The 23,503-nt window shown below is 38.9% G+C and overlaps 1 protein-coding gene and 1 non-coding gene across 2 annotated transcripts in view; both read left to right on the top strand.

Moving 5' to 3' along the window:
* LOC140743425 (uncharacterized) overlaps positions 1-22,946 on the top strand; it is a 151,866-nt gene extending 128,920 nt beyond the window's left edge. Inside the window, exon 3 of the mRNA XM_073074676.1 lies at positions 20,943-22,946. Within this exon, the coding sequence (XP_072930777.1) occupies positions 20,943-22,468 (1,526 nt within the window). The 3' untranslated portion in view covers positions 22,469-22,946. The remainder of the gene's footprint in view (positions 1-20,942) is intronic.
* On the top strand, positions 896-969 carry TRNAI-GAU (transfer RNA isoleucine (anticodon GAU)). The gene has a single exon. It is a non-coding gene; the product is annotated as a tRNA-Ile (tRNA).
* Positions 22,947-23,503: the final 557 nt, after the last annotated feature.

Raw genomic sequence — 23,503 nt, 5'->3', positions numbered from 1 at the left:
GTTCAAATTTTGTTAAAGCGGTAGAATGGTTTGCGGTTTTATATAGTACAGAAGTAGCAAACGAGCATGCAGTCCATCTGATGGTAAGTTGCTACTGTCAATCATGGATATCTCTGATCAACTCAGGTAAGATCAGGTTAGCAACAGATGCGTTGCTACCCCTGCGGACTAAGTTGAAACACCTACAATATTCTCTAACCTTTTATATTTTTATCTTGTTTTACTTTCATTACATTTTGTTATAACGTTCTTTTTGTATTATTTTTATTGGAAGTTGAATACCTATATTGTTGCCACACCTACATTTTCGAGAACCAAATAGGTAAGTAAGTAGTATACTAAAATATGTAATAACTAAAATGAAATATATATCTGTAGTGATTTTAATGATTTGCCGCCGTAACCCGTATTTAAGAATACTCACTAATCCATAACAAGCCCATTATCGAAAAAAACCGCATCCAAATCGTACTAGTAGCTTTGGTTTTGCACAAGGAAATGTTTACTGCAGCGCCCCCCTGGTAAATTGTTTTCAGGACACCTATCTAAGACCTTGCACCAATCGAATATAATGTTATTTTTTTCACCAATATACAAAATCAATAAAATTAAATACAATCTAATCAAAATGTATAATTGAAAATCGCATCAAAATTGAACTAGTAATATTTAAAATACATGCTAACATTGGTTTGCAAAAAAAAATGTTTACTGCAACGCCATTTGCTGAGTTGTTACCGTAACACCTATCTAAAAACATGCACCAATCAAATCAAAACCCATCACTGAAAACCGCATAAAAATCGTATCCATACGCATAGTAAATATACAGTGTGCGTTCCGTAGCGAGTAAAAAAGCATTATCTATAGGATACTTTCGCCACTCAATAACATAGCTCTCGTGGCGCAGTGGATAGCGCGCTCGGCCGATAGGCTGAGAGGTCGGAGGTTCGAACCCTCCCGAGAGCGTACGATTGCACATTGATTGTTTTGCTTTTTTCTTCTTTTTGTATATTTTTATTTGTATATTCATATTTACTTTGTTTTTTTATATATCATCACGATAAAATATTTTACCATCAATGCCTTAGTAGGTACTTGTAGAACAAAGTTTGTGCAATATTGGAGGATTGTTTTGTTTTTTAATTAATTTCTCACTCACAATTTTACCTATTTCTCACTGTACAAAATAGTTGTTTTCACAAGTGGAACTTTCTTTATCAATGGCCTACTCAAAGCCTCATAGGACCGGGATTAGACACGATTCTATGACGCTTAAGTACCCGGTATACAAATTACAATGTATAAATATAACATGATATATACGAGTATGTCTTACAACTGCGAGTAACTATATATGCATGATCCCGTACACAGAATAAAGAGACCATGCACCGTCCCACCGCGATTTGATACGGTACGATGAAACATGTCCCGATGAATGCATTTACCCATTTAAGAGTGTCTTACAAATTTTAATAACAGAATATACGGGGTAAACTTTCAAATGGGCATTCGGGCCCAATCCGAAACTAACGATTAGTGAAAAATCCTGAAAGGACTTACGACGCCGATTTTGATAAGACCTAAAACTACATCATTAGGTTTTTTAAAATATATTTAACTTTCTGGGAATCGCACGAGTTAATTTTGAAAAAAAAACCGTGCGGCACTCGGAGACCGCTGAGGTAAAGCTATTGCATAGCATTTTTTATCAACTTATACAATTATTATAATTATTTATTTAATTATGCGGTATTTTTTTCTAAGACATTCATTGAAAAAGAGCGATTTTATGAGTTAGGACATCGAATTTCGCGCGATGTACATTTATTAGTACAGGATCCCTAGTATAGTTTTCATCATTTATTAATAACAAGCTGATTTTTCGTGAGTAGCTTCGTTTCGACAAGACGCCCAACATTTTTCCTTACAGCAATGTTGGTAAATGGTAGCTTGATGGGGCAGCAAGGATAAAATATGTTGACCGGACGAATTCTAAAAATTTATTACTAACCAAATTTTTCTTTGTCAATTATCAAGATAATTATTTAAATAACGTGAAAAAATATTTGTCCTACAAAATATAAGGTTTTTATTAAGGCGTCCCCCCTCTCCAACATGTATCATAAACAAGGTCATGAAAAATAATTACTAACCAGCTGATTTTTTTTTTATTGGCTGTCTACCATTTACATAGTCTACCATGCACATTGTCCTACAAATTACATGGTATGTCATCTCGGACCTACACTTAAAAGTTGTAGTACTAATACTTAATGTAAAAATAGTTAGTAATAATTAATGTAGGACAATGTGCATGGTAGACTATCATATATTCTATTACATACATAATGAAGAAAGAATATGTATATATATATATATATATATATATATATATATATATATATATATATATATATATATATAGAAACTTGCGGATACATTCGAAACAAAAACTTAGATTAATCGGACATGTGGAGTTTTTGAAACTACACCGCGTCAAAACCTTTATAATATCCAAAGAATATTATAAAGGCGAAAGTTTGTGAGTATGCATGTATGTTGGTGCTTTATATTAATCGGATTTGGATGAAACTTTAAAATATTACAACCTATAAGTACATCAGAATAACCTGGAGAATACAATTTATAAAGATATGTGTATTGGCTATACCATACTTAGCCTTCAGAGCTATCTTAATGTACGATACGATGATACGTAAATTTTATATGGAAGCCACATGGCCAAAATTATCGTGCATAAACTACTATTAATTAAGATACATTTTCGCTACGCATATTGTAAACAGATTAACTTTTTCTTTGACACTAAATAAATCGGACGGATAGTTTAAATTAAGGTGGTAGAACCCTATGTGGTTCGACTTCGGCGGCACCACCGTCCTACCTATTTCTGCCTCATAACAGCAGCGTTAAGCGCTGCTGTGTTCTGGTTTGAGGGGTGTGGCAAAGGAGACATACTTTTTAGAGGCGTTCCAGCTTAGTCCTCAGGGGAGCGGCGCACCTGTGGTCAACCTCTGTTGATTACAGATGTCCATGGGCGGCAGTAGCCACTTACCATTATATGGACTGCATGCTCGTCTGCTACTCCTATATTTTAAAACAAAGAAAAACTTGAAACATAACGCTTTTAAAATACACCGGTAAAATCTCGGTGTAACGCTGCCAGGTTAGCATTTTCATATTTTTGATTGACATAATTATGTCATAAATGTCTACATTGATCTTTATGTTTTCCACACTTTTTTTACAATTTGTTGTTTTTGCACCACTTGACATTTAACATCAGCCATTTTACATTAAATGGCTGATACATAGTCTATTTAATTGCTTTCTTCAATTACAAGAAGGTGAGAATTTATACTCATCTATGGGGAATAATTAAAGTTGTAAATTGGTTCAAGAAATAGTTTTACTCTTTCTTTTCTTTACGTTGTATGAATACCCAGATGTATGACCGTCTACGTTTTTGAGAAATCTTTCATAATACGAATTTCACTTCGATTTCTCGTCAAAAACCTGACACAGGTATGTAAATCGAGAAATGTGTGACGTAAAAATTTAATCGAAAAATATCTACGTGCATATAAATTGCTTCTCTGATCAAAACCATAAAGTTATTGGATTTTGGCCGTTGACGAAAGGCTTATAGGTACATGAATAGTTTTCCCCAAAATATTTTTTTAGTTCTTTTAGAAAAAAATGAATTGCGAGGTGCGTGGGTGTTCAAAGGGATCATAGAGTATGCAAACGTTAGACACGGCACACAAGAATGTTATGCGTCGATATTAGGTTTTTAGTATAGATTAGTAAAGATACTTCGCCGCCTTGAAATTGAATGAAGCCACAAACGGCTTATTAGTAAGTTCTTTTTTTGAATTCTTGACAAATAAAAACATTTTTAGAGAAAATTTACGAATGAATAACTAATACTGCGTAATGTACATAATAAATAAATAATTATTTCAAATACTTTAGGGACATTTTAGCACGGAGACGTGGCAAAACTTTTTTATGAAACTATTTCAATTCTCAAAACTGGGTACATTTTCTTGTTAGGAATGAGTAATCTTTACTACTTTTAATCTGTGGTTTTTAGCAACACACTTGTTGTATTATGTTTTTAATTTAAAGGTGGTAGAAGCCTCTTTGGTTATCTTCGACAGCGCCACCGCATACTACGACGGACGAGGCGTTCCAGCTTAGATAGGGATAACAGCGCACCTGTGGCTGACCTCAGGTAGAACTATAATTTTATCTGGGGTTGATTACAGATGTCCATAGGTGGCAGTAGCCATTTACTTTATTATCTATAGTAGTAGCTACTGTTATATGCAGTGATGGCTCGATGATAAAAAGCAGTCTACAGTAACTCCGAGTTCGCAATCCAAGTACATACATATTTATTAATTTCTCTGACGCTAAATTCAATCAGGGGGTAATATTATTCTGTCACGTTATGAAATAATTCTCCCCTAACCGTGCTGGGATGGTGATGATTGATGAAGATGACTAGCACACGAATAAACAAAATGTCCCAGTGGCTCGTACAATCCAATTTGCATCTTTCATGTTTGGAGAGACAACAAGTGGGACGTTTAGGCGCGGCGGTGTTTGTTTTCCGTGACGGGCGTGATTAGAATCTCATTAAGGTATGGTTACTATACTTCTATAGGGCGTTTTAAGCAAGGTTGTATTAGGGAGGATTGAAAGTCCGCATACGCAGCCTAGCACCGGTCATATAGAGGACCGATTGCTGCACCACTGCCTCAGCAGTTCACAACACCGTTGGGCAGTGCAAGGAGGGGTTCCTCGAGGCCCGTATACCCTGCGCCATGCGGAGAAGTCACGCCGCAGCATAGGACGACCGCTATCGTTTCGTATCGTTGTATTAAGCTTTGCATTATGCTTTATATATTATACTTTGCATTATATTCCCCGCGCGCACTTTAAAGATGAGCGGATGGAGTAGCTCCAGCTCCGTCCCGAACCGTGATAGGCCCGGGCGTGGGCAAACGCCGTCGGTATCGTGGACGAGTGCTACCAACGTACCCAAAGTCGCGACAAAGAGCGGCCAGAGGACGTTTTAGTCGGAAGGAGTTCGGCATATCCTCTCTGCTGTCCCTGCGGCCGAGAGAAACCTATGCAGAGCTTTCCCACAAACAAAAGATGACTTTGGATTATACATTTTTACTATACTTTTATTAGCTTGGCCTGTATGTAGTGGAATATTTGAACTCGATTTTTACCAACTTTAAATGGTCAGTTTAATTCAAAATTTTATATAATTCAAGTAATCTTGTCCCATTATCCTTATCAGGATCATCAGGATTAACGATTATCTGGGCGGTGTTAGCGCGCCTTAGAGAAAGTTCACGGGAAAGTTGCTCGATTGCTACAACTATTTCGTTTTAATTTGATTAACAATTTAAGTGTGATTTTTCGTTTTTTTTAATTATGATTTATTGATATATTGATACTCGTACGAGACAGTCATTGAAATATTGACCCATAGATTAGTAAAGATTACTCGCTCCTAAAAAGAAAATGTAACTTTTTGACAATCGTCACTGTCAATTATTTTCGTGTTTGAAAAATATTAAAAAAATGTAGTTTTTAGATCATTTACGAATGAAACGATATTTCTTCGCACTTTTTCTTCGATTTCGTGTCCTAACTGCGCATGTCGGCATCATTTCGCGTATTTTACACCATAACAGCCATTAAACGGCGGACAGAATTGTCAGGAGTTTAAGACATTTAATGGTTTCCTTCAATTACAAGGCGGTGAGAAATTTATACTTATGTATGGATTGACCTTACAATAAGTTTTAACATCCCTAAACGTATCTCCATGGACATGAGTTGATGCATTGATTAAATGAAGCTGAAGTTCAGTTTATTTGTTTAATTACCATTAAATTTGTGTGACCGTCGACTAAATAAACGAAGCCTGTCTATTGCATATTTGCTCTATTTAGGCAGGTGGACACCCGTGGGTGTTTGATCAAAGCGCGATTGCGGCGCGCGAAATCGCCCCTGGCTGCAGTAAAATATTGGGTTTATTCCTGATTAAATGCACACAGTTTCCATCAACGGTCAGGATTGCGGGTTTGGGAAAATAGAAAAATATGCGTTTTACACTCACGGCACACGTTAGGATTCACTGTATCGTGGTTGACATAGACACACAAAGACGATTACACAAACACCCACACTCTGAAAAGAAATCTAAATTCATACTCAAATCATAGATTAGTAAAGATTATTCATTCCTAACAAGAAAATGTACCCAGTTTTGAGAATTGAAATAGTTGCGTAAAAAAGTTTTGCCACGTCTCCGTGCTAAAATGTCCCTAAAATATTTGAAATAATTATTTATTTATTATGTAAATTACGCAGTATTAGTTATTTATTCGTAAATTTTCTCTAAAAATGTTTTTATTTGTGTGTTGTAAAAAAAGAACTTACTAATAAGCCGTTTGTGGCTTCATTCAATTTCAAGGCGGCGAAGTATCTTTACTAATCTATGACTCAAATCAATTACTGTCTAACCGCGAATCGAATGTGTATGTACGTCGGTCTATGTGTGTATGTCGGGTCGTCATGCTTCACTTGCAATTTAAAAGTTTTTTGAAGTTTTACTTCTTTGGCGCGTATTCGAAACATGACCAATGATTTACCACACCAACATCTAAAACTGACTCTATAAAGTAATCTAGGTATGCGTATACGAGCGCCCTTAATTTTAAATATTTTTTAATTTTCCGTTTTTGAAGTTTCACTTTCGTTCGTACAGATTGATGCACGGATTTTTTTAATTAAATATGGCTTAATAACTCAATTTTAATGAAAATTTAAAACTTACCACTGTCCGCGTAACTATTAAAATAATAACTTATTTCGACTTAGTTGGTCGCAGTGTTTATATACAGTTACTTTCAGGTTAGGAATACTCACATAGTTCGCTTTTCCTGCTGCGTGTGTGTTTGGCCACACGCTGTTGTATTTTACGCTCTTGCGGATATGATAACCCTACATATACATACACACGGGTTGTTAAGAGACTCGACGTCACCCTATTACCGTCCCACTGCTGGGCACGGGTCTGCTCGCTCAGAATGTTCTCATTCTGAGATAGGATTAGGCGATAGGCCACAGCGCTGGCCAAGTGCGTATTGGTAGACTTCGCATGTTCTTAAGAATATTTTTTAAGATCTTTCAGCAAGTGATTATTAATTTCTAACACGCACATATCATTGAAAAATCAGAGGTGCATGCCTGGGATTAGAATCTCGGACTCTTCGATCAAGAGGAAGATTAGTTTCAACCACTAGACTATCACTGTATCACTGTATGTGCTTAATTTAAGCGTGTTAAAGGACATCGAGTTAACGCTCGTGTGCGTGACAGCGTTCGAAGCATAATAGGCTGTATTTGGTGTTGTAAAGTCGCCTGTTGTTCATGTCAACAATTTCGGATTGATTCACAAACTACGTGCATTTCTAGTTGAGTTGTTTCTAGTATGCTATAGTTTTGATTAAGTGTTGTTGAGTTACGTATATCTGTGAATTGTCAAACTACGTGCATTTCTCGTTGTTTCAATGTTATAGATTTGATTAAGTGTTGCTGAGTTACGCATATCTGTGCATTGTCAAACTGCGTGCATTTCCCGTTGTTTCTAGTATGCTATAGATTTGATTAAGTGTTGCTGAGTTACGCATATCTGTGGATTGTCAAACTGCGTGTATTTCTCGTTGTTTCTAGTATGCTATAGATTTGATTAAGTGTTGCTGAGTTACGCATATCTGTGGATTGTCAAACTACGTGCATTTCTCGTTGTTTCTAGTATGCTATAGATTTGATTAAGTGTTGCTGAGTTACGCATATCTGTGGATTGTCAAACTACTTGCATTTCTCGATGTTTCTGGTATGCTATAGATTTGATTAAGTATTGCTGAGTTACGCATATCTGGGGATTGTCAAACTACGTGCATTTCTCGTTGTTTCTAGTATGCTATAGATTTGATTAAGTGTTACTGAGTTACGCATATCTGTGCATTGTCAAACTACGTGTATTTCTCGTTGTTTCTAGTATGCTATAGATTTGATTAAGTGTTACTGAGTTACGCATATCTGTGCATTGTCAAACTACGTGTATTTCTCGTTGTTTCTAGTATGCTATAGATTTGATTAAGTGTTGCTAGTTACGCATATCTATGGATTGTCAAACTACGTGCATTTCTCAATGTTTCAATGTCAAAGATTTGATTAAGTGTTTATGGGTTACGCATACTGTGACATGTACTTCCATAACAAACTCAATGAATTGAAAAGTCCTCAGGGCACAGATGACTGAGAGTGCACTTAAAGTATAGTCTATTACTCTATCATGAAAGCCTATTAGGTTATATAAAGTTGAATTAAGGGCATCGCTACTAGTACATTACGGTGGGCCAACGATATTAGTTTTTATGAGATTTAATGGTATTTTTAAGTGAAATTGTTTGTAAAATAACAGGGAAAGAGTGGAGAGAGGAATGAGGACGAAAATAGACGAGTTATATTCGTTATGTGCAAGGCAGGTAAATTTTACGGGATACGAAGTAACAGAGTTCAGATCAACGTATAAGGATACGTTGTGATAATTAATTTCCAAATCGTAAACACCAGACGGTGTAGAGAGCGCCTGGGCTCCTCTCGGCGGAGCCTGATGGGGCAACGCGTTCTGAGGACTCAGGCTGCGTTCCATTGGAGATCCCAGAGCCCTCTTCGCAGCGGTGAGGATGGCCACCGCGGGGGTTTTAGTGCGGTAAAAGTAAAGAGTAAAAGTAGTCCCAGATACCCACACATCACTCCCACGACACTGGGTACCTTTTGAAGGTTCCCCCTTGTTAACAAAAAAAAAATCTATCATAACTTTCAACTACAAATGCAGTATACGTAACGTAAATACTTACTGAATTATGATAGAATCAGAAGAGAAAACATATGAAACATGTCAATAGGCCAATTTGTATATGTGATTGTGAACGCACTGCGGAATCCGTGAACACGCCGCTTGCACGATGGAACTCAATCGATTGTGGCGTTGTGGCACTTAATTTTTATGTTTGCTTTAGGATTTCAATTGGATATATTTTTATCGTAACAATCTACGCTTAAGCGGTATGATTCAAAAGAATAATACCAAAGATGGCCGAGTGGCTAGTTCGACCCAATCGGGGGATGTTAGGTTCGAATCTCAAGTGACAATTCATTTGTAACACGTATTTCTGCGTATTAGAAATTAATTAATGTTCACTGACGTGAACGGTAAAGAAATAGACCACGCGGAAACCTATTAGCTTGAGAATTTTTTAAATGTTCACAAAGGTGTGTGAAGTCTGCCAATCCGCACTTCGCTTAAGTCAGGATTGTACGTGCCTTTACCGATAAAGCTAGTGATAATTATTTTCTAAAACGCATGAACTTTATAAAATGAGAGGTGAATCGAGGATCCTTGTAATAAGATGCCGAGTTTGAATCACTAGGCTCTCACTGTTTTCTTTTTTATATAAGAGTAGCAGACGAGTATGCGGTCCACCTGACGGTAATTAAATTCCTAAGTACTATCTAGATGCACCGTTACGCCTGTTTCCATAGCTTAACACTGCTTTTATTAGGCAGGTGTGTGTGTAGCGCTGATACCGTCGAAGTCGAACCACAGAGGATTTTACTAACTTATTATAGGTAGCTTTGAAGGTGGTAGAACCCTTTGTGGTTCGACTTAGGCGGCACCACCGCCACACCTATTTCTACCTAATAACAGCAGTGTTAGGTGCTGCTGTGTTCCGGTTTGAAGGGTGTGGTAAGGGAAACAGACTTTTCCGAGGTGTTCCAGCTTAGTCCTCAGGGGTAGCGGCGCATCTGTGGCCGACCTCAGGTAGGAATATCTAATCCTATCTGGGGTTGATTACAGATGTTCACTGAGCGGCAGTAGCCACTTACCATCATCTGGACTGCATGCTCGTCTGTTATTCCTATATTATAAAAAAAAGCTACTAAATTATTACTTAGTTTCGTTACATGATCAAACAAAGAAATAAACAGGAAAACAGAATGTATTTTAATTACTATTCTAAATGTATTTTTTAAATATGGACTATCCAAGATACAAGCAAAAGCATACAATTTGAGATAACCAGTGTAACTTACAAGTTTGGCAAGATAAACATTGTGGTGAGTGCTATCGAATTTGTAACCAAACCGGCTTGCAATCGGGAAATCCACCAATGTTATATTGGAACTATTGATTCACATTTATGTCAGCACTAGTTTTTGCCCGCGGCTTCGCCCGCGTTTAAAAGAAAATAGTACACATACATAGAACATACATAGAACTGTAAATTCGTACCTTCAACTTTGCTAAAGATCATCACTAGATCAAATGCATAGTTTACGATTCAATCCTTACTATTATGGATTAAAATAATCGATGTTTTGGGTCCAAAAGATCGATTCTCCGATTAATCGATCTTAGATCGCCATCCCTAGTTCCCGTGGGATTTCCGGGATAAAAACTATCCTATGTCCTTTCTCGGGTCTCTGACTCTCTTTATACAAAATTTAATTAATATCGGTTCAGTGGTTTAGGCGTGAAGAAGAGACAACCAGACAGACAGAGTTACTTTCGGATTTATAATATTAGTAAGGATAAGCATAGAATATCGGATAAGTAATGAAAAGTATTATCGTGTCTGTTCAGTCATTATCATCATTTCGTCGTCAACCCATACGGTTCCAATGCTGGGCACTGATCTCCTCAGAATGTGAAGGATTAGGCCTACCGCCTATTATTATACCCATTTTTATTAGAGTTCAAACACCTATGAGATTTTTTTATAAATCTCTCGGGAGTGCAGGTTTAATCACGATGTTTTCCTTCACCGTTAAATCTACTACGTAATATTACTGGCTAATATATGCATAAGGCAGTGATAGCCTAGTGGTTAAGAAACTCGGCCTCTCGATCGAGGGGTCCGAGGTTCAAATCCCAGGCACGCGTGAAGGTGAAGGAAAACATCGTGAGGAAACCTGCATACCTGAGAGATTTAAAAAAAATCCCAAAGGTATGTGAAGTCTACCAATACGCACTTAGCCAGCGCGGTGGACTATGGCCTCATCCTTCTCATTATGAGAGGAGACCAGTGCCCAGCACCACCGCCACACCTGTTTCTGCCAGCATTGTTTGTTTAGTTCTGGTCTGAAGATGTGGTAAGGGAGATATACTGCTACTCCTATATAATAAAAAAATCTGCTATTACAGTCCTTCTGCTAGGCCCAGGCCTCCTTTAGGAATGAGAAAGATTAGGCCATTGTTCACCGCGCTGGCCTAGTGCGTATTGGTAGACTTTACACACTTTCAAAATTTCTCAGGTAAGTATTTTTCAGTATTTTTCAGATACGTATTTTTCAGGTAAGGTTTCCTCATGGTATTGTCCTTCAACGTTAAGGCAAGCGATGAATTTGTTTACGAAGTTCTATAAATCAGAGGTTGAGGCTGGGAACCTTGGAACATATATGCAATTGATATTCAGTGTTCACAAATATTCACAATTACATGCAAACATAGGCAATGTAATCCGAACTATGCCGGTTACGAGAGACCAACGATTCTATTGTGTCTCTGTCTGAATTGATTTATATTCATACGCCTACCAAACCTCTGAATGGAATAACAAACAGTTTATTGTGCAGGTAAAATGTCAACGTTTGTATTCAATTGTCCAACAAAAACATACTGAATTTTTAAATAGGAATGATGCGTTTTGTGTTAAATAACTTGTACTGACTAAATATAATGCAGTAAACAAAATTTCTTTCCATACATCTCTTTGTTATAAACTTTCATTCATGTATTAAGTTACTGCTGCCCGTTATGTGGTTACTGCTGCCTATGGACCGTGTATACCTGTAATCAACCCCCGGTAAGATTAGATTCTTGCCTCAGGTAGGTTATAGATGCCGCTACCTCTGAGGACTACGCTGAAATGCCTTACAACAGCATTTAAACCGGATTACAGCAGCGCTTAACACTGTTGTTAGTAGGCAGCTATGTTAGTGGTGCCTGAGCACTGTGGGGCCAAAACCTTATATATCTATACTAATATTATAAAGAGGAAAACTTTGTTTGTTTGTTTGATTGTAATGAATAGACTCAAAAACTACTGGACCGATTTTAAAAATTATTTCACCATTCGAAAGCTACATTATCCACGAGTAACATAGGCTATATTTTATATGAAATATATTTGATAAATAGATTTTGAGGCGGTACAAAGTTTGCCGGGTCAGCTAGTTAAAAATAATTGTGTAAAAAAATCAAGCTATCTATTACCATTCATAAGATAGACCCTGTGACAGACACACAGACGAACGGATAGCGAAGGCTTAGTAAGGCTTCCGTTTCTACTCTTTTGTGTACGGAACTAAAAAATAGTAAACGTACAACGTCAATTGTACAGCAACTTTGAAAATTACACGTAAATTTATTCCATATTTTTTGCAGCGCCGCGTGATGCTTACATAAAATGCATTCATTTACATCAGCCAAGGTTAACACGCGAGTACGGCACTAGACATTGAGTTGACGTGTTATTAAATGTGTTGTTGTTAGCGAATACATTCAATTCAATGCCGACCCGCGTCGGGGATTATACTGGTCTGACACTCAGTGAGTTTTGGATTAAATCCCCAGCTATACAGATATGTAGATATAGGATTTTAATATCTATTTTGGATCGAGGTCTTTGTGTTTGGGTGCGTCTATTGCACTTAGGACACAGATAAAAATTCTAGTGTTGTTCAATGAATGCAAAAAGCTTCGAGGGTTAATCTAAGCTAATAATACATAATAGGTATAGAAGTGAAAAATGATCAAATCCAATCAAAATTCTTTATTCAAAATAGGTTCTTCACAGAGCACTTTTTGAATGTCAGTAAAACTACCACCACTTCACAAGGTGTTTCGTTATGGAGAAGAAGCGGTGTAAGAAACTCCATAACACACAACTTTAAAAAAATTTTTTTACAATGTTAAGCTTAACCTAATGGTACATGTGGAGCTGGAACTACTTCAGACCACACCGTTTTGTCAGTTAAATAATCACTTAGTTTATAGTATGCTTTTTTACATAGCGTTTGTTTAACGACATGTTTGAACTTTTGTTCTGTGAGATTCAAAATGTGGTCGCAATGAAATGCAGTCTATTTGATTGTATCAAAAATTATAACGATCCCTTGATATAAGAAAAACAAAACACATACATGGGAACACGTATGGCAACTGTTTGGTGGCCACCACATACCTGGTGGCAACCGTATGGCAAATGCAACGCACTAAAACCCCCTCTCACAATTTTTGGTGTTTAGCTGTCCGTGGCAACTGTAAATAATGGACTTGTCTAATCAATCCCAGATGGAATTCCACCGCAGGACGCACACAGAGGCCGGTCTCTGATCCGTTGCTACAAGGGACGAAGTTAGAAGGCCACGTTAAAGGTTTTTTCTTCAAACTACTACCATAATCTCCAAACTCTTTTTATAAGTATACTTAACGATAAGATGAGCTACCTGATGGAAAGCAGTCACCGTCGCCTATGGACATTTGTAACACCTGAGGAGTCACCGGTGCGTCGCCGGTTTTGAAGGAGAGCTCTTTTTGCACCCCTCTTGAAGAGCCCCATGTCATAGCGCTCAGGAAATACTTCAGGAGGAACTTCATTCGACATTTTGCAAACTAGCGCTTAACATTGTTATTCAGCAGAAATAAGTGTAACGGTGGTTTCCCGGAGTCGACTCACGAAGTTTTAACTTAATTATATTTTTATATAAAACGTTTTCATGTTACAAACTACTAAAATTTTAATTATTTGTGCAAATCTAATATCATGTTCACGGTTGTGTCCCTCTAGAACGGAAAATAGTCTGAAAGCTTTTGTAACGCAATCTAAAAACTAGTTAAGATTAGAGTTTTATATTTGAGGTAGCAGCTTTTTGGTAACGTGTTGTTTCCGGGCAATGATATTTTACACTATAGATGGGTCACATGTCCACTAAACAACTCGAAAAAGTGAGAGAACCCTGAGCGCATTGACACATACATCCACATTTTCCATTTTACTTACATGTTAGGTACTACTTGTGTAAAAATATTCTTTAAAGGACAGAGCTATTGGAACAATATGAATAAACAACTCGTGTTTGACATTGCGTTTCAAGTTTTATTCATAGGTAAATATCGACGTATCGTTTTGCGTTTCTGGCACTTCAAACCGGAACACAACAGCGCCTAACACTGCTGTTATTAGGTAGAAATAGGTGTGACGGTGGTGCCACTGGAGTCGAACCACAAAGGAATCTACCACCTTCAGAATTTTAGTTTTGTTTTAGTTTATATCAATGTTTCAGGGCTAATTCACTCCACTTCCGCGCTCACACTCCGTAGTTATAAAGGTATGTTGATTCGCGCGGCCTTACGTATAATGACTTGAGAATCTAAATTGAAAATATTTTTTTATAAAGTAAAGCTGGTGAATATCACATTTAGTTATGATTTTATCTACATCTAAATATATATAACTCAAAGGTGACTGACTGACATAGTGATCTATCCACGCACAGCCCAAACCACTGGACGGATCGGGCTGAAATTTGGCATGCAGGTAGATGTTATGACGTAGGGATCCGCTAAGAAAGGATTTTGATCAATTCTACCCCCAAGGGGATAAAATAGGGTATGAAAATATTACTTCGTAACGCGAGCGAAGCCGCGGGCAAAAGCTCGTTTCAATATACTTTTAGAACATCACTAAGAATCAAAAACTTCAAACAATAGAGTATCGTGTTATTTTCCTATGAAAGTAACACGATACTTCATTATTTTCCTATGAAATTAACACGATACTCCATTGTTTGAAGTTTTATTTCAATAAAATAGCTAAAGAATAGCGAAAGCAGCCAAGTTCTATGGGGTTTCTTTTACCATTTCTCCGTAAACGTAACACAAGGCGGCATTATAAACACTTAAAATTATTCTATAAAATCCTTTTAAAGCAGTTTCTTGTGAAACGAACACTTTACTCTATTGTTTAAAGGTTTAGTTAAATAAAATAGCTAAAGAACGGCGAAAGAAGCTTATTATCATGGGGTTTCTTGCGCCATTTCTCCGTAAACGAAACATTGTGACGTAATTATCACTTAACATTATTCTATAAAAACTTTTTAAAACCAAATATTTCTTTTGTTTTAAAATTTTGTATTTTTTTACTTTTAATTTGGTGTACAATAAAGAGTTTTGTATTGTATTTTGATTTGATTTCAGTGTCGTCATGCCAGACAAAGCACAATCATTTGAACACATATTTGTACAGGTGTTTGAACAGGCTCAATGAAACACCGGTAGTTGTTCAAAGCTTGCTTCAAATATTTGCACCTTGCATTTGCTGTTGGTTTTTCGAGCGCACATCAAAGCGTTCAAACTTTAAATATGTGCGGAGCCATATGCGTAAAGTCAAGTGGCTAGGAGTAACATGAGTTGTCCCTGTAGTCTCGGGAATAGAATAGGGCTACGGTATCCCCTGCCTGTCCTAAGAGGCTACTAAAAGGGGGCTTCCGGGGTTGCGGGTGGCAAGAGTGGGAGCTCGAACCGTCCAGCAAGCAACCCCGGGGAGGACGACGGTATGTGTGGTCGCATACCGTCATAAACACCAGATGGTGTGGGAGGAGCCAAAAGTGTTCCCCCAGGACAGAGCCCGATCGGGGCATTGCACTTCTAGGACTCCGGTTGTGTTCCCTCGGAGATCCCGGAGTTCTCCAACAAGCGTTGAGGACGACCACCGGGGGGGTTTTAGTGCGGTAAAAATCCCACATAACCCGGCGTCGCTCCCACGTCGTCGGGTACCTTTTGAAGGTTTTCCCCTCGTAAACAAAAAAAAGGAGTATCATGAGTGATAGGTTAAAGAATTTAAACAAATAAGTGTTCAAATATGTGAGCAAAACCTTTGTTCAAATATTTGTTTATGTCTGGCGCCGGGGTTACCCAAACAATGCATTCGATATTAGCACGTTACGCAATGGGTGTCAGGTCAAGCGGCCGATGTCAGAGCGGCCTTTAATCCTATTCTGCTATTGTGCTATCCGTTACTATTAATCGCTTTACCAGTAGGGATGGAGATTCCTTTCGAAAAAGATCGATTCTTGAATCGACTCAAATCAAAGTGTAATAAATCCATTCACAAAAAAATTGTGGCCCAAAGAATCGATTCTCCAAAAATCTTTGATCTTTTCAGCCAAAAAGGGCGAAAATAGCGAAAAAAAATCAGGACCAAACAAGCACTGAAATACGTATCCGTCAGCAAAAAAAAGTCTATGGCACATACAACTAACTTCGAAAAGGTCAACTTTCGATTTTCTATGAAGTTCTGTTTCTGGAGATCGACTAAATTAATCGATTTTGTGGCCCAAAATATCGATTCTTATTAATCGATGTTAGATCGCCATCCCCATTTACCAGTGCAGAGAGCGATCTCGAAATGCCGAGATTGGCTGGCTTGCATTGAATTCCAAGAAGCAGTTACAGTCAATTTCCTTCATCATTGTAACGCTTCCTTCTCCTAGCCACATAAATACTAAATTGAAGCTCGTGACAATTTGCTTCTAGTTCAGTTATTCCTAGAGCATAAACGTTCTTGGTAGTGGCTAAATTATTTCTTTGAAAAGGTTATTTTTATATTCTATCTCACTACTCTTTGTTGAAGCTCCTTGTCGAGTATATCAGAAGCACTTAAATGGTCTCTTCAATTTACGATTGTGATGACCAGTGATGACTTAGGCTTTGAAGAATGCAGTTGGACTTTATATCACTTGTATTTATTTTAGCAACTTTAATTTATATGTAGTTTCAATGCCTCGTTGTAGTTTGAGATGACATACGAAGTTTGGGAAAGCATATATAGTAACTAAAGTAGGTATATTTTATTGCAACACCCATCGCCCCGGCTAATGCAGGCATTACAATATCAATACTTGTGTATATACTGTGTGTTTCATAAATTCCCCTACTACTACTAATAAATTATTATTTATATTTCATTTTTTAGTCTGTGATCAACTCATAAATTGGGAATTTCATTTATCTAATACGGATAATGACTGTTTACAAATTATTACATTGTCATCGGTTCTCCATACGTGTGCAAAGTTTCAAATTTGTGAAGAGTTGTGGATATTGGTGAAAATTGAGCTCAAAGACATTTCGTTACATACATACATACATGCATACATAGATACAACCCAAGGTAATAAAAGCGTTTAAAAAATACGCCACAAGGTGGTAGGTAGGTTGTAGAAGTGGTGGTAGGGACCCTTTGTGGTTCGACTTCGGCGGCACCACCGCCACACCTATTTCTACCTAATGACAGCAGTGTTAGGCGGTGCTGTGTTCCGTTTTGAAGGGTGTGGTAAGGGAGACATACTTATCCGAGGCGTTCCAGCTTGGTCCTCAGGGGTAGCGGCGCATCTGTAGCCGACCTCAGGTAGGAATATCTATTCCTATCTGGGGTTGATTACAGATGTCCATGGGCGGCAGTGGCTACTAACCGTCAGGTGGACTGCATGCTCGTCTGCTACTCCTATATTATAAAAAAAAACGAAAAGAAAACATTTTGAGTCCGAGTTTCAATCACTAGACTGTCACTGACTTTGTAGTGAAAGTATATAATGATGGCTCGCAGTTCGTCACGTACCTAACCAAACGCAGGGAAAATAAAAGCGCACAGAATGTTCGGCATCACTGCACACATGTTACGAAGTGAATAATTCTTTTTTTATAATAAGATCAGCGGACGAGCAAGCAGTCCACTTGATGTTAAATAGCTTGCCGCACATGGACATGTGTAATCAACACCAGATAAGATTATATTCTAACCTGAGGTCGCCCACAAATGAGCCGCTACCCACGAGGACTACGCTGGAATGCCTCGAGAATTACCAACCCTTCAAACAAAAAAATAGCAGCGTTTAACACTGCTGTTATTAGGCAGAAATAAGTGTGGCGGTGGTGTCGCTGGAATCGAATTACAGACGGTTCTACCTTCATCATTCGTCTCGTTCACCTCTTTAATTTTAAATCTCTTTATATTTTGATTCTTAACAGTATTCAATTGTCTACAGAAAAACGGACAAAATATAACTTTTTTTTTATTATATGAAGACCTTTATATGTATTTGACAAAGTAACTCCGACTTAATAATTCATGATTACCTTTGTCAAAAAGGTCAATCAAAATTTGCCGCATAATATTATATCCCATGAATACTGAATTATGATAAATTAATTATTTATTACTGCATAAACACTTGCTTGATTATGCTTCAAGATAATATGAATTAGGATTAATCAGGCATGCAGCAGTATGCAATGCTTATATATAGTGTTAATTATATGATCCACGTAACGTTGACATTGCCTAATCAAGATTGATTAGTTTAATTTAACACATTATTAGTATCTTTAATGGTCATTCAGTTGATAATATGCCTGTAATTTATGTACAGTAAACTATTCATCAATTGAAAGTGGTAGAACCCTTTGTGGATGGACTCCGGCGGCATCACACATATATTTGTGCCTAATAACAGAAGTTAAGTGCTGCTGTGTTCTGGTTTAAAGGGTAGTAAGGGATGCATATTTTCCGAAACGTTCCAGCTTAGTCCTCAGGGGTAGCGGCGCATGTATGACCGACCTCAGGCAGGAATATTTAATCCTAGCTGGGGTTGATTACAGATGTACATGTGAAACAGTAGCCACTTACCATAAGGTCGACTGCGTGCTCGACTGATTCTCCTATATATAAATATGATATAATTTGAAGGTGTAAATCATTAAATCTAGCTGATAGCTGTCAACCTAAAACAGTACTAATGGTATGAGCTTCGGTCTCTCACGCCGCGACTCCGGGTTTATATCCCAGGACCAATTTTCAAATTATTTATTTGCGTATTAGAAATTTATTCACACGTACTGCACGGGGCTGCAATTTTGTAAAGAAACCTACATACCTACTACCTTTTGTTTTTTTTTTTTTGTTGTCGAGGGGGAACCTTCAAAAGGTACCCGACGCCATGAGAGTGACACCGGGTTATGTGAGTTTTTACCGCACTTAAACCCACCGGTGGCCGTCCTCAGCGTTTGGTGGAGAACTCCGGGATCTCCAACGGAACACAACCGGAGTCCTCCTAACGCGATGCCCTTCTATCGAGCTCTGCCATAGGGGGAGCAATTTACGCTTCTCTCACATCCCCTGGTGACTACAGCGATACACAAACCGCTGTCCTTCCCGGGGTCGCTTGCTGGACGGTTTGAGCTCCCCCCACTCTTGCCGCCCGCAAACCCGGAAGCCCCTTTTAGTGGCCTCTTACGACAGGTAGGGGTTACCGTAGCCCTATTCTGGTCCCGGTACTATAGGGACAGCATACCTACTACCTACATATATTTATACGTATATACGTATATTAGGTAAAAATTAAGGGCACTAAGGTTCAAGTCCTAGACACCACCTCTAAATTTTCATATTTGGAGGAGTGTCCAAATTAATTTTCACTTGCTTTTATGCGAATGAAAACATCTAAAGGAAACCCACATACGAATATTATTTCAAATAATTAACTAAGTGACAGTTCCGTTTTTACCCTTTGGGTACGGAGTCCTAAAAAACAAATACACTTCAATGATGGTTAAAAAAAAACACTTCTATAGCCTACCTGTCTGATAAAATTGTCTCTAGTTTCATCAATCAACAACCCATTACTGTCCCACTGCTGGGCACGGGTCTCCTCTCATAATCAGAAGGATTAGGCCATAATCCACCGCGCTGGCGAAGTGTGTATTGGCAGACTTAACATATCTTTGAGATTTTTTTTTATAAATTTCTTAGGTATGCAGATTTCTTCACGATATTTACCTTCACCGTTTAGCAAGTGATAATTAATTTGTAATACGCACATAACTTTGAAAAATCATAGCTGCGTGCCTGGGACTTAAACCTCGGACCCCTCGATTGAGAGGCCGAGTTTCTTAACCACTACGCTATCACTGCTTGCTAAGCTGTCTCTAGTTTTATAAAACGATTTTCTTTTTTCAATTAATATCATAAGGAAAGGCTGACTCAGGCAATCGATTGGGCAGGTATTGATAATCTTTGTAAAGGCTGCACTAACTCATGTAGAATATCGTAAGCGATATTCTACATGAGTTCTGTCATTAGGCATTGATTTCACGTTATGACTTATTACTTATTAGTGAGGTAACAAGCTAGTGGTTACGTCACCCGTGTTCTGACAAATCATATAAGGTTGCGTAACAATGTTAGATAACCTTCAAATTCCGAAGGTTATCTAAAATTGTTCTAATATCATTTATATTACGATGTTCTGAATATTAGGATCATTATTTGTAATTATAATTTTTAATTTGATTTTTAATAACATTTCAAAACATTGTATGGAAAATGTATTTACTTTTTTTTATAATACATAAAGTAGTAAAGGAGCATGCAGGCCACCTGATGGTGTGGCTACTGCCGACCATGGACATCTGTAATCAACCCCATTTTAAATTAGATCACTACTTGAAGTCGATCTCAGACGTGTTTCTAAGTTGGTACGCCGCATATAAGTATTTCCTTCTTAACACATCCTTCAAACTGGAACACAGCAGCGCTAAACACTGATGTTGTTACGCAAAGTCTGTGGTGCCTCCGGAGTAAAACCACTTAAACTCACCTTAATAGATATATTTAAAAATACCCAAATCAGCATTGGTATGATAGGGAAAATAAGTAAAAAGTTGTAAGCGAGAATGTAAATATTCTTTTCAGAATCACGCAAGGCCGAGTATGCGGAGCTCGCGAGCCTACCGTTGTCGGAGCGGTCGGCGGCGGACACGGAGGCGGCGCACGAGCTGCTGTCGCTCGCGCACAGCCTGCCGCCGCTGCCGCCGCTGCACGCGCCGTACCACGTGCCCGCCCACTCCACGCAGCAAGACACCGCGCAGCTCCTACCGGTCTACACCTACACCATTCAACCCACTAACATTTTCATCGTAACCGACGAGCCCCCGAAACCAGTCTACCGAACCTTCCAAGCTGTTGGCCCCTGCCCCTGCGAACATCAAAACCAACCCCACATCGGCTACATCACCTACCAACCTGTACCCTCTGAGACGATCCTCGGCCCCCAAGCTGATCTTGACTCCCTAACCGAGTCCGATTCTGATCAGGAACCGCAGCTGGAAATCGCATCCGACGCTGAACCGGAGCCGGAGAATGAGCTCGATCCGGAACCTGAGCCGGATCCAAAACAGCGCTTTGATTCTAAACTGGAATCCGAACCGAGACATCAAAATTATTCGGAACCGAGACCATTGCGCTATACGGAACCGGAACCGAGACCATTGCGCTATACAGAACCGGAACCGAGACCATTGCGCTATACGGAACTGGAACCGAGACCATTGCGCTATGCGGAACCGGAACCGAGACCATTGCGCTATACGGAACCGGAACCGAGACCATTGCGCTATACGGAACCGAGACCATTGCGTTATGCAGAACCCGAACCACGACCCTCGCAATACTTGGATTCTGAACCCAGACCACTAAATTATTCGGAATCCGAACCCAGACCACTGCAATATTCTGAACCAGAACGGCGAGCGCTGCAATATTCGGAACCAGAACGTCGAGTCCTGTTTTATGCGGAAGCCGACCCGAAACCCGTGCAATTTCCGGAACCTGACCTGAAACGGCTGAATTATACGGAACTGGAATCAGGATCGCTGCATTATGCAAAACCCGTGCCTACTCCGCAGTCAGAGCTAGAGCGTGAGCCGAAGAAGAGAGCCGAACAAATGCTCCCATGCGAAATTGGAATGGTAGCGCCGCGGCAACACCTGCGCTGGCCAAAAAAGAAATACGATTGCACCGAATGCGGTAAGATTTATGCGACGTCCTCAAACTTGTCGCGGCATAAGCAAACGCACCGCAGCTTGGACTCAATGATGGCGAAGCGTTGCGGCGAGTGTGGTAAGGTATATGTTTCGATGCCGGCTCTTGCGATGCACGTGCTCACCCACCGAATGGGCCACGTATGCGGAGTATGCGGAAAGCAGTTCTCACGGCCCTGGCTCCTTCGCGGCCATATTCGCTCTCACACAGGGGAAAAACCTTATAACTGCGAGTCTTGCGGTAAGGCATTTGCCGATCGTTCCAACTTGCGCGCTCACCTCCAGACCCACACCTCCAATAAAAAATACTGCTGTCAACACTGCAACAAGACCTTTGCTCTGAAGAGTTACTTGAACAAGCACCAGGAGACGGCGTGCGTGCGCCCGGACGGCGAGTGAAACGCTCCCGTCGAAAAGATTGCAACGAACGATTTCTCTATAAACTTCTATACACCTTTGTATTTGAACAAAAATTTATTGTAGCGTAGCTGCTGATAAATTCGACGCAGTCGAAAGGAAAATATAAGCAATAATTATGTACCTAATAATCGTTATGGCTCTTCCCATAATTTTAAAAAAAGTATATTATATTTTTCAATTATTTGTCTAGCTTCGGCGAATTCAATCGTGTCAATTTGTGGCAAGAGCCTACAGTGTTACAGCGTAGTGTAATATTTATGTAGTGATGTAAATTGTATATGTAAGTTAAGGCCGCACGTGTGGTGTGTGACAATTTAGATAGTAGTTACAGTGATACGTAGAGACTTAATGAAACCGTCGAGCTGTGGTACAAAGAGAGCAATAAAGTAACGATTGTAGAGGAGAGTGTTAGACGCACGAGTAGCGTGCGACGCGTAGCGAGTACCGAGCGGGCGACGCCGCGGAAGGACCAAACTGTTGCCCGGCGCCGCGCGCGCACCTGTCATGCTTAGGGTTGCAAGTTGATAAAATTATCAATACGAATATCGATGTTCATATCGAACGGCTAAAAATATCGATAATCGATCATATCGAAAGTTACAGCGTCGGTATTGTCGATAATTCAAAACTTTTACGAAATATTCGAATAGAACCTTTCCTTTTTTTCGTCGAGCATAATAATGTAAATTACCAAATTACTTAACAGAAGCAAATTTTTTTTTTCGATATGTAAATTTCATATATTCCATAGCCGATTAAATTAGAAAAAAACGATATTTTAGGGTCGATATATCGATATCATCGAACTGTCACGCTTCCGCTTCGATTACTCTCTCTAGCTGCAAACTTTACGTTAATTTACCAGTAGTTCTGATTGACAACCCACTGACCTGACTTGTTTAATAGCCACCGTTTAATTCCAAGAAAGTTTACCTGCTCGTAGCGTTAACATTTCCTACGCTTGTTTCACGAAATACAAAAGTTCATCAACAATTTGTTAAATAATAATGTTCT

The sequence above is a fragment of the Epargyreus clarus genome, unplaced genomic scaffold (genome assembly GCF_041222505.1).
Source record: "Epargyreus clarus isolate Ecla_fem2 unplaced genomic scaffold, WU_Ecla_fem_2.2 ptg000007l, whole genome shotgun sequence".
In the NCBI taxonomy this organism is placed as follows: Eukaryota; Metazoa; Arthropoda; class Insecta; order Lepidoptera; family Hesperiidae; genus Epargyreus; species Epargyreus clarus.
Note: the sequence above shows the minus strand (reverse complement) of the source record. Positions and strands in the feature narration are given on the sequence as shown.